Here is an 11,828-nt window from a genome sequence, read left to right as displayed (position 1 = left end):
CCCACTACATGACAGACCCCTGTCTTCTCCCACGACACCACAGAACCGTGACTCCTCCCACTACACGACAGACCCATGACTCCTCCTACATGACAGACCCATGTCTCCTCCCACTACACGACACACCCATGACTCCTCCCACTACATGACAGACCTATGACTCCTCCCACTACATGGCAGACCCGTGACTCCTCCCACTACATGACAGACCCATGACTTTTCCCACTATCCCACAGACCCATGGCTCCTCCCATTACAAGACAGACCCATGCCTCCTCCTACTTTATGACAGAGCCATGACTCCTCCCACTACATGGCAGACCCATGACTCCTCCCACTACATGACAGATCCATGACTCCTCCCACTACATGACAGATCCATGACTCCTCCCACTACACGTCAGAGCCATGACTCCTCCCACTACATGACAGATCCATGACTCCTCCCACTACATGACAGATCCATGACTCCTCCCACTACATGACAGATCCATGACTCCTCCCACTACATGACAGATCCATGACTCCTCCCACTACATGACAGATCCATGACTCCTCCCACTACATGACAGATCCATGACTCCTCCCACTACATGACAGACCCCTGTCTCCTCCCACGACACCACAGAACCATGACTCCTACCACTACATGACAGACCCATGACTCCTCCTACATGACAGACCCATGTCTCCTCCCACTAGACGACACACCCATGACTCCTCCCACTACATGACAGACCTATGACTCCTCCCACTACATGGCAGACCCGTGACTCCTCCCACTACATGACAGACCCATGACTTTTCCCACTATCCCACAGACCCATGGCTCCTCCCATTACAAGACAGACCCATGCCTCCTCCTACTTTATGACAGAGCCATGACTCCTCCCACTACATGGCAGACCCATGACTCCTCCCACTACATGAAAGACCAATGACTCCTCCCACTACATGGCAGACCATGACTCCTCCCATTACATGACAGACACATGACTCATCCCATTACATGAGACACATGACTCCTCCCATTACATGACAGACACATGACTCCTCCCACTAAACGACAGAGCCCATGACTCCTCCCACGACATGACAGACCCATAACACACAACTCCTCCCACTAAATGACAGATTCATAACTTCTCCGAGTCCTAGTACCGCTACATTACCGCCCCCACGACCAATACAATACAGCCCAATGACCCCGCCCATTACACAGTTCTACACCGTTCTGATGACAGGAATAGAACATGTCATGTGACTGGTGTTTACTTCCAGCACCCAGGTTCTACTGTCATTGGCTGAGCTCATACCACGTGACACACCAGGAAGCCGCACGGTGCTCAGTGTGGAGGGAATTTTGTCCCGATCTCACCGATCTGTGAGAGCTGCTGCCATAGTTACCGGCGGGCTGACCCTGTGGGCGACATGTCCGGCTATCAGCTGGAGGCTACGGATGGCAGCGGAAGGCACAATATCCCTGTGGGGGAGACTGTCCTAGGAAGAGGAGCCCTCCTGGGTGTAAGTGCGTCATGTACTGCACCCTACTGGTGTCCACTACAACTTCCAGCATGGCCTTGTAAACGCTGAGCATGCCGGGAACAGGGGGGAGTGGGGTGTGGGTGGGTGTGGTCCTCGCATTTCTTATATGAGGTATTGGTGATGACATCATTTGTTTGTATAATATAATCTCTGCTGTATATAAAGATTATATCCTATATAGAGGTAATATGTGTGTGTGGAGGAAACCCCAGGATCGTTCTAGAATAAAGATAATTCTCTATAGCAGTGGTCTCTAACTTGCGGACCTCCAGATGTTGCAAAACTACAACTCCCAGCATGCCCGGACAGCCAAAGGCTGTCCGGACATGCTGGGAGTTGTAGTTTTGCAACATCTGGAGGTCCGCAGGTTGGAGACCACTGCTTTATAGGATAGTGATTGGTGTACGGCTCTGTTCACACCCGGCTCCTGTCATAAAGGTCAGACTGCAGTGCTCTGTTGCACCACAAGCACCAGCAGAGACCGACATCAGACCCAGCTGACTTAAAGGGTTAATATTTTTGCACCAAAGCCAGTAGTGCATTGTCTCCCCAACCAGAGTGCCTCCAGCTGTTGCAAAACTACAACTCCCAGTATGCCCGGACAGCCGTTGGCTGTCAGGGCATGCTGGGAGTTGTAGTTTTGTAACAGCCGGGCACACACTGGTTGTACAACACTGCAGAAAGCTGAAGCTCTTCCGTTTATATAGTGGGTGAGACAACCCTTTAAAGGGGTACTCCGGTGGAAAACACAATTTTATTTATTTTTTAAATCAACTGGTGCCAGAAAGTTAAACAGATTTGTAAATTACTTCTGTCAAAAAATCTTTACCCTTCCAGTACTTATTAGCAGCTGTAAGCTACAGAGGAAATTCTTTTCTTTTTGAAGTTCTTTTTTGTCTTGTCCACAGTGCTCTCTGCTGACACCTGTTGCCCGTATCAGGAACTGTCCAACGTAGGAGAAAATCCCCATAGCAAACCTATGCTGCTCTGAACAGTTCCTGACATAGACAGAGATGTCAGCAGAGAGCACTGTGGACAAGACAAAAAAAAATAAAAAAATAAAAGAACTTTCTCTGTAGCATACAGCTGCTAATAAGTACTGAAAGGATTAAGATTTTTAAATAGAAGTAATTTACAAATCTGGGGGGAAGGGGGAACTCCGGCACTTAAAAACATCTCCAACCCATGTCCTATAAGGCTGGGTTCACATTACGGAATCCAGGGAGATTCAGAGACCGGCCAGCCCCGACCACATGGACATTGCCGGTCCCCATAGACGGCAATGTATTACTCGCAGTATTCGTTCTTTCTGCAGATTTATTGTGCTCACTGTTCAGCAGAATCCCATTAATGGCAATGGGACTCTGCTGCACTGGAATGTCACAGCGAAATTCCGTCAGGAAATTCTGTAGTGTGGACCCGGCCTGAGGGCTAGTTCACACTATGAATTTTCCATGTGGAATTCTACTCCAGAATTCTGCTTTGAAGATACGATGCAGCAGCCTCCTATTGGGGGAGATTTATCAAAACCTGTCCAGAGGAAAAGTTTCTGAGTTGCCCATAGCAACCAATCAGATCACTTCTTTCATTTTTCAGAGGCCTTTTCAAAAATGAAAGAAGCAATCTGATTGGTTGCTATGATCAACTCGGCAACATTTCCTATGGACAGGTTTTGATAAATCTCCCCCATTGTTCTCAATGTGATTCTGCTGCACCATTTACAGTCTCCCCCATAAGAATGAATGGCAGAATCCGCTCTGAAACTCAGTAGAATTCCACAGGTCTCTATCTTGCTGCCAGTGCACGCTCCAGACGGAATCTCCGCCAGAGAGGATGAGCCCTAAGTGTCTGATTTTAGAGAGGTCCGACCTCCAGGGACCGCCTGCGCTTCTCCACACGGCACACAGCCATGCAAGCAACCTCTATTGCCTATGGGAGTGCTTGAAAAAGGGGAATATAGCATTCAGTTAGCACCACCAGTGTTTATTTAGCAAGTATCAGCTGCCCAATGGGGAATGAACAGAGTGTTGGCTGCGCACGTGCGGTGCACTATATTATGTTTTTGGGCTCTCGTCATTTGTTGTTATTTTCGGGATTGCTGGGGGTCCACTGGATGTGCGTACCCCTTTTATGTGAATAGAACTGCTATGCACCACAGTATATGTCAATATATCCTTTTTTTGACCAAATGCTGACGTATAGCAGGGATGTACAGCAATAACACTTTGCGAGCCTCAGGGCGTGATCACAAAGCAAAATCAGGAGGAAGGAATTTCAAGCGCAACTGTCATGAACTCCGGACCATACAACCTACACATAGCCTGTGTACTGTGTGCAGATGGTGTGTACATCACCATTTTTACCTTATTTCTGCCGGCTTTTATCACCCCCAAAAAATGCTTTTGATTGCAGCTACACACAGTCAGATAGGCGTGACGCGAGGTACTCTCTGCCCCGCCGCCACCGCGCCCACCCCTGTACGTCAGCACTGGGACCGTTGTGTGATTGACACAGAGGTCCCATCGCATGCGCCCCTCAGCTCAGCTAACAAGCGCCACAGCGTATGGTATCCAGGCAAGTGCTCACTCCCGCCGCCTGCCTCCTCAGTGCGCCTGTGCAGTGTTAGAAGCAGAGAGCGCACGTCCTGTCTGCCTCTAGTAATGGGGACTGCAGGAGAGAAAAAAGAAGCAAGAGGAGAGCAGGCACGGAGTACAGTACATAAATGATAAAAGGTGCATATCTGAATAAACTTGTTTTTGGCTGGGAGTTGTAGTTTTGCAACATCTGGAGGTCCGAAGGTTGGAGACCACTGGTATAGAGTGTCAGCGCCAGCGGCCGCAAAACAAACAGGACGAGGAGGGCAGCGCATGCGGGTGACATGTGAGTAGTACCCTGATGGGGACAGCGCTGGGCTAATAATTAATTGGGGGGGGACAGCGCAGCGCTGGGCTGATTTATCCTGAGGGGGAGGGGCCAAACCGGTATTGCGGTATGGGTTAAAATTTATATCATGCAGCACAAAAAAGTTCGGTATTCGGTATGAACCGGTATACCACCCAGCACTATTTGAGACGCAACAGATTTTCCCCTGCAGCTCAAACTCCCAGCGGGAAACTCGTTGTAAACCGCCGCCCATGTGAATGTACCCTAAAAACACTACACTACACTACACAAAATAAAAAGTAAAACACTACATATACATATACCCATACACAGTTACGTCCCCCCCAATAAAAAGGAAAAATGTCTGGTACGGCACCGTATTCAAAACTACACTACACCTGCACATTTTCACAGCTGAAATCCACAATGGATCAATTTACAGATTTTCAGTGCAGACTTCACCCATTTCAGTTTGGAGGTGAAATCACTTTTGTTGATCGCTTTGTATTTCTATTGGTCTTAGATAGAATAATTGCCCAGACTTATCAATCTGTGACAAAAATCAGACTTTACTTTTACATTTAATATCATGCTCAACCCGGGGTCACATTGATCACTGATTTCTGCATATTTTATTTTCTGTAGATCGCAGATAAGAGAATATCCAGGAGCCATGCTGTCCTTGAGGTGGTGGATGACAAGCTCCGCATGAAATCAGTAAGTGCTGATAAATGGAGAGAGGGGTATGATAGGAGATATGTTATATTGTCCTTTACCACGGTTATAAATTAGCATTTTACTCTTGGTTGATGAGCACCCATTTTTTTTTTTTGCTTTGCTAAAATTGAAGTGTATCATATATAGGCAGAAGTTGTCCTGTGTACAACAGATACAACATTGTGAATAGGTTAACCTCCATTGTATGTAGATGTCGTAGATAACACCATAGGACAGATCCTTAACAGAGCCTATACACATTAGTGTTTCTATTTTCTCACCCTTCAATGGGAATAAAATAGATCAATTTCTCTATGTATTAAATCAAGAAGGGGTTGGGGGTACTCCATCTGTCTGTGTGTCTGAGAACTTAAAGGGGTTCTCCAGTGCGTAGACATCTTATCCTCTATCCAAAGGATATGGGATAAGATGCCTGATCGCGGGAGTCCCGCCGCTGGGGACCCCCGGGATCTTGCACGCAGCACCCCGTTTGTAATCAGTCCCAAACAATACGGCATCTATTGGGAAAATTAAGGTGCCCAGTGGGTTTAGGTGGACTCATCAGACCACTGCAGTGCGGTTGTTGCACCCGATGAGTGCAAATAGTGCATGCAGCCTATGGGGTTTTCTTTTTTTTTTTTTTTTTATATATTTTTTTTTTTTATATAATGTTTTTTTATTTTTCAGTTCCAAGAAATACACATACAAAACATGTGTCAAATTAAACTTAAAGGCAGATAAGGCACCAGTACAACTCAGGCATAAGTGACAATGATCTCAGATGTCAGACCAAACGAGCTTCCATAGCAGGTGTAGTCATGAGACGGGACATCCCGTCCTGCATAGAAGATTAATCGGCAATGTAGATAAGAGACAAATGGAATCAATAATGGGAGTCCAGAACAACAATTAACATAGTACCTGAACTGGTCTCTTCTATGGAGCTCATATGTATAGACTGGTGTCTCGGGACTAAAAGGCACAGAGTGTAGTCCAATGGTAATAGACCTGAAATCTTACACGGGTAGGATAGGGTAGGGAAAGGGGAATGGGAAAACTGAGGAAAAGTGGGACAGGGAAAGAGGAGAGAGGGAAGAGGGAGGAGGGAGCTGGTGTCAGGAGGCGGAAGGAAAGGACCTAGATATAGGGAACAAAGCAAATAGGAAGGAAAAAAAGAAAAAAGGGGGGGGGGGAGAGAGAGAGAATGAGGGAGAAAGTGTGTGAATCATAAGAGCGAGTGATAGTTAGTGCTACCAGACAGAAAGAGAAGGAGAAATATAGAAATATCCTCTCGTGGCACACAAACCTCCTCGGTCCAGCCTCCAGTCAGCAACCATCCCCTCTATCCATCTGGGTGGTGTGTCCTGAAATCAGGTGAAGTTATATAGGCTAACCAGGGGGCCCAGATCTCATGAAATTTAGTACATTGGTTCCTGGAATCAGCAAGAAGTTCCTCCATTCTACATATGTGTGATACTTCCTTAAGCCAGGATGAGTAAGTGGGGGGTATGGAGGATTTCCAGAGTCTGGGAATTACCGCTCTGGCAGACATCAGCAAAAAGTGAGCTAGTTTCGCTGAGAGCTTGGGTGAGTCTCGTGGGAGAACAGAGAGCAACAGTGTCAGCGGAGTTCGTGAGAGGGGAATGGAGGTTAGCGTGTGGATTGTGTCAAGGATGGAGGACCAGAAGTTATTGAGCATTGGGCAGGTCAGCCAGATATGTGTCAGTGTCCCCCCCCTGGGCCTCCACATCTCCAGCAAGAATCAGAGACACAAGGATATATACGAGAGATAAGAGCAGGCGTCCTGTACCAACGGGAAATGAGTTTATAATTGGTCTCGTGCATCCTGCAGGAGATGGAGGACCTATGACAGATGGTTAAGGTGTTGCACCATTCAGCGTCCGTAAGCGCACTGCCTATCTCCCTCTCCCATGCATAACGAAAGGGTAAAGATGTGGAGAAGTCCATATCTGAGATTAAGGAGTATAGTACACTCACAGCGTGCGGAGTGGCGTCAGCGGCCACACACAATAATTCAAACGGGGTAAGATGTCTGTGGAGGTTGAGAGTATCTTTGTTGGAGTAATAAAAATGCTTCAGCTGGTTATATTGAAAAGAATGTAGTATAGAGTGGGGGGCATCACCTAGAATGTCAGGGAGGGGCTTCAGGGCATTGTTTTGAAGTACCGAGTGAAAAGTGGTGCCTTCTGATCGATAAAAACCGAGGAATGTCGGGGAAGAGAGGGCAGGAGGGAAGGCCATATTACCAAATATCGGGAGTAATGGACCATCCTGGGGTATTAGGGATTGACAGACTAAATAAGATGAGTACATTTTCACTATTGAATCCATGACCGGGGGCAGTGTCGGAGCAGAGCGCACCGTTGGGTGGGAGGGGTTTTCTAACTGCTCGTTTGCACCCGTATATGCCCGTAATTCATTACGGGCGTTACACAGTGATGGGACATCGTGGCGGAAAAATTACTGCATGCAGTAATTTTACCGTCACGATGTCCCGTCACTATATAATGTCCGTAATGAATTACGGGCATATACGGGTGCAAACGGGCAGTTACAAAAACCCATATACTGCAATACGATTTAGTCACGGCCGTCAGGGGTTTTGTAACAGCCGAGTTTCGCCGATATAGTGACGGAACTGGTGACGGAAGTTCCTAAACGGAGAAATTCATAGTGTGAAAGAGGCCTGAGAGAACTGCTGCCATCATTTTCTGTTAAATCCCCTGAATGCTCCCGACTTGTCGTGGCCTACGCTCCATTATAATAATCTACTCCCAAAAAGCCTTTATTTATTTACTTATTTGTTTGTTTCTCCATTCCCTTCTCCTTTCAGAATTGATTTATTGTGTTGTAAAGTTTAGTGCCATGTAATATTTTGGATCATTATAAGCAAATTATAACTAAAATTTCCATTTAGTCTTCATGCACTTGTTTGTTTGTCCTAAAAACATCTCAGCAAATGAAGATATAATTATAAGATTCAGCGGAGGAAAGTGCAAAGCGTAGAGCGGCTTATTGGCCATGTTAATAGACTAGGCTGATGTTTCTGCCTGTGATCGCATTGGGCCGCGTTCATTCACCATTAATCACGTTTAGGCTTCTTGTTAGAAAAAACTATTATAATATATGAGCATTGCCTCTTCTTATTCATATACGTACACTTGGCATTGTTCACAGAAAAATGGTGGAAATCTATATCTAACCAGTCTTATTCCATGCAAATTGAAAGTTGTGGCTCTTATAGAAGCAAAGAAATGGGGTTTGTGTCATCTTTAAAACTAGGGCTAAATGGAAATTTTGCCCAAAACAGGGGCAGTGATTGTGCTGTGCCACAGCTCAGATCAGTGAATGGAGTGGTAAGCTTGAAGACTTGCATTAATTAATTCAATCATAAAGAAACAATCACATTTTTTTATTTTTTGCCTCTGTCATGCACTCTCACAATTACTAGTTTTACAGCACCATTTACCGTATATACTCAAGTATATGATGAGTTTTTCAGCACGATTTTTCGTGCTGAAAACACGCCCCTCGGCTTATACTCAAGTGAACTCTCCGCCTGTCAATCCCTTCTCAGTGGTCTTCAACCTGCAGACCTCCAGATGTTACAAAACTACAACTCCCAGCATGCCCGGACAGCCATCGGCTGTCCGGGCATGCTGGGAGTTGTAGTTTTGCAACATTTTGAGGTCCGCAGGTTGAAGACCACTGATTGAAGGGATTGACAGGCGGTGATGATGAAGGGGATGGAGGATGACGGGGGTCTGGATGATGAAAGGGGGGGATGATGTATTTCCCACCCTAGGCTTATAGTCGAGTCAATAACTTTTTCTTGGGTTTTTGGGGTGAAATTAGGGGCCTTGGCTTATATTCGGGTCGGCTTATACTCGAGTATATACGGTATTTTATTCCAGCACAGCTAAATCTATATGTTTCATTACAGTAATTTGGTCATGTGATTGCCAGTCTGACCCACAGAATGTTACATGACTTTAAGGGGTACTCCACTAGAAAACTATTTTATTTTTTTTTAAATCAACTAGTGCCAGAAAGTTAAACAGATTTGTAAATTACTTCTATTAAAAAATCTTAACCAGTTGCTGTCTAAGGATGAGCCGGCTTGTCCTAAGACAGCAACCATTGTATGGCGCGTGCTCCCGACTCGAGCCCGCGCCATACCGGTTGGCCCCCAGCTGATTCCTGTAGCGATTGCCCATGCAGTGATTGCCGCGGCCGTTGCTGTTGCGACGTCTAAAGGGACATTTAAACCATCCCTGGTGGTCCAGTGGGGTGGATCGCCCCCCCGCAGTGTGATCGTGGGGGAGGGGGGGAAGCGATCCACTGCTGAGGTAACCGGAGGGCTTACCTCATGTCCTGCTGCGGCTCTGAAAATGATAAGGCCTGGCAGGACCAGGCTTTATCAATCGAGCGCAGAGCACACAGATAAATATGGTTCGATGAAACCACATTGATCTGTATGAGGAATCCAATGATTCCTCCTAAAAGTGCCCTAAGGGGACTAAAAGTGTAAAAAAGAAAAAAAAAATAAGTTGAATAAAAATAAAAAAAATAAAAAAAAACACACCCATTAACCCCTTACTTATTAAAAGTTTAAATCACCCCCTTTTCCCAAATTCCATATAACAAATATGTAACCATAATAAAAATAAACATATGTGGTATCGCAATGTGTGTAAATGTTCTAACTATAAAAATATATAGTTAATTAAACCGCAAGGTCAATGGCGTACGCGCATAAAAATTCCGAAGTCCAAAATAGCGTATTTTTGGTCACTTTTTATATCATGAAAAAATGAATAAAAAGCGATCAAAAAGTCCAATCAATACAAAAATGGTACCGCTAAAAACTTCAGATCATGGCGTGAAAAATCATACCGCCCCGTACACAGAAAAATAAAAAGTTTTAGGGGTCAGAAGATGACAATTTTAAACGTATTGATTTTCATTCATGTAGTTCTGATTTTTTCCAGACGTATGACAAAATCAAACCTATATAAGTAGGGTATCAATTTAATCGTATGGATCTACAGAATAAAGAGAAGGTGTCATTTTTACCGAAACATGTACTACGTAGAAACGGAAGCACTCAAAATTTGCTAAATGGTGTTTTGCACAGTGCTCTCTGCTGACACCTCTGTCCATTTAAGGAATTGTCCAGAGTAGGAGCAAATCCCCATAGAAAACCTATCCTGCTCTGGACAGTTCCTAAAATGGACAGAGATGTCAGCAGAGAGCACTGTGGTCAGGCAGAAAGGAACTTCAAAAAGAAAATAACTTCCTGTGGATCATAACAGCAGCTGAAAAGTACTGAAAACATAGATTTTTTTTTTTATAGAAGGAATTTACAAATCTGTTTAACTTTCTAGCACCAGTTGATTAAAAAAAAAAATGTTTTCCAGTGGAGTACCCCCTTTAATGTGTCAAATGGAAGTCAAGTTCTAGGCCAGCTGACTCTCTGTGAACTACAAGATGACGTCATCACCTATTAAAGAACTCTTTCTTGCTCACAGACCCCTCCCCACCCAAATATGTATACTGCTGTTATCTCTATGGGATCAGCATATTTAGTAGTAATACACCTCTCCCGAGGCTGTCTTTACACATTGCACTTCTTGTGCCATCATCATGTGCCATGATTTTTATTTTTTTTTTTCTTCAAGTCTACCTGCCTCATGCCTGCATTATCATCTGAATCATGTTAGCACAAGGCATATAGAACCTCTACATTATTCTGTAATAATAGCCTGTGCTTAGCTATAGAAGTTCCTCTTTGCAAACAGTAGATGTCACTCTCTGTACAGTAGAAGATATGTTGTCCTCTTGTGGTCTTTAAAAACAGACAATTTTTCGAAGCCATTAAAGTTTGCTTCCAATATTCCATGCAGTGATGATTTTCCACTTCTTGGATTGCTGGACGGTTTAGGTCCTTGGAGGCAGAATGTTGTTCCATCACAACACCGGACTATTGCCATCGCTCTCTGTTAGGATTTTGTATCCATTAGAAAACTAACAATTAGTCATGTGCTAAAATATCAGATTATATTGTCCTAGTATGTGTGGATGATATGGTGTGACAGGTTTGTGGACAATCCTTAATATGGGCAAGAGTTTATCCACCTTCATTTACCATTAGCTCTTATTTTACTCATAATTTAAGGTGTATTAAAGTGCATGAAAAACAACCATTACAATCACCTATATTTTCTATATTTTTTAAATATATTTTTTTGTGTTTATCATTTATTAAATATTAAATAAAGCATGTATTTTTTATTTGTTATTTTTGTGAATGTATATTTGTGGATTTGTTTCTGGTGTTTTTTTTTACATTACAAATCATGTGGCTCAAATCCAGATTGGCTGAATCCAGACTTTCTCTTCCTGTTTTTGCAAATATATATATATATATATATATATATATATATATATATATATTTGTATCAAGTTCAGTGTTTTACTGTACACTTTTTAAAATAAATCAATTAGAAATATAGAACGATTGCATATGCTTATTGCCCTGGGCTGTAGTGAGGGTAATTCATTTGCCAATCACGGCGGTTCTCAATCTCCAGCAGAAGCAAGTAATCACAGATGTCATATAAGTAAATTGGAGGTATTCACCATCTGATGTGCTGGTCAAT

The 11,828-nt window shown here is 44.1% G+C and overlaps 1 protein-coding gene across 1 annotated transcript in view; it reads left to right on the top strand.

The window, feature by feature from the left end:
• Positions 1-1,064: 1,064 nt before the first annotated feature.
• Positions 1,065-11,828, top strand: part of APLF (aprataxin and PNKP like factor) — a 174,623-nt gene continuing 163,859 nt past the window's right edge. Inside the window, exons 1-2 of the mRNA XM_056567904.1 lie at positions 1,065-1,524; positions 5,074-5,145. Of these exons, the coding sequence (XP_056423879.1) occupies positions 1,432-1,524; positions 5,074-5,145 (165 nt within the window). The 5' untranslated portion in view covers positions 1,065-1,431. The remainder of the gene's footprint in view (positions 1,525-5,073; positions 5,146-11,828) is intronic.

This window comes from Hyla sarda, chromosome 3 (genome assembly GCF_029499605.1).
Source record: "Hyla sarda isolate aHylSar1 chromosome 3, aHylSar1.hap1, whole genome shotgun sequence".
Lineage (NCBI taxonomy): Eukaryota > Metazoa > Chordata > Amphibia > Anura > Hylidae > Hyla > Hyla sarda.
The sequence above is the reverse complement of the archived record's forward strand: the minus strand, read 5'-3'. Positions and strand labels throughout refer to the sequence as shown.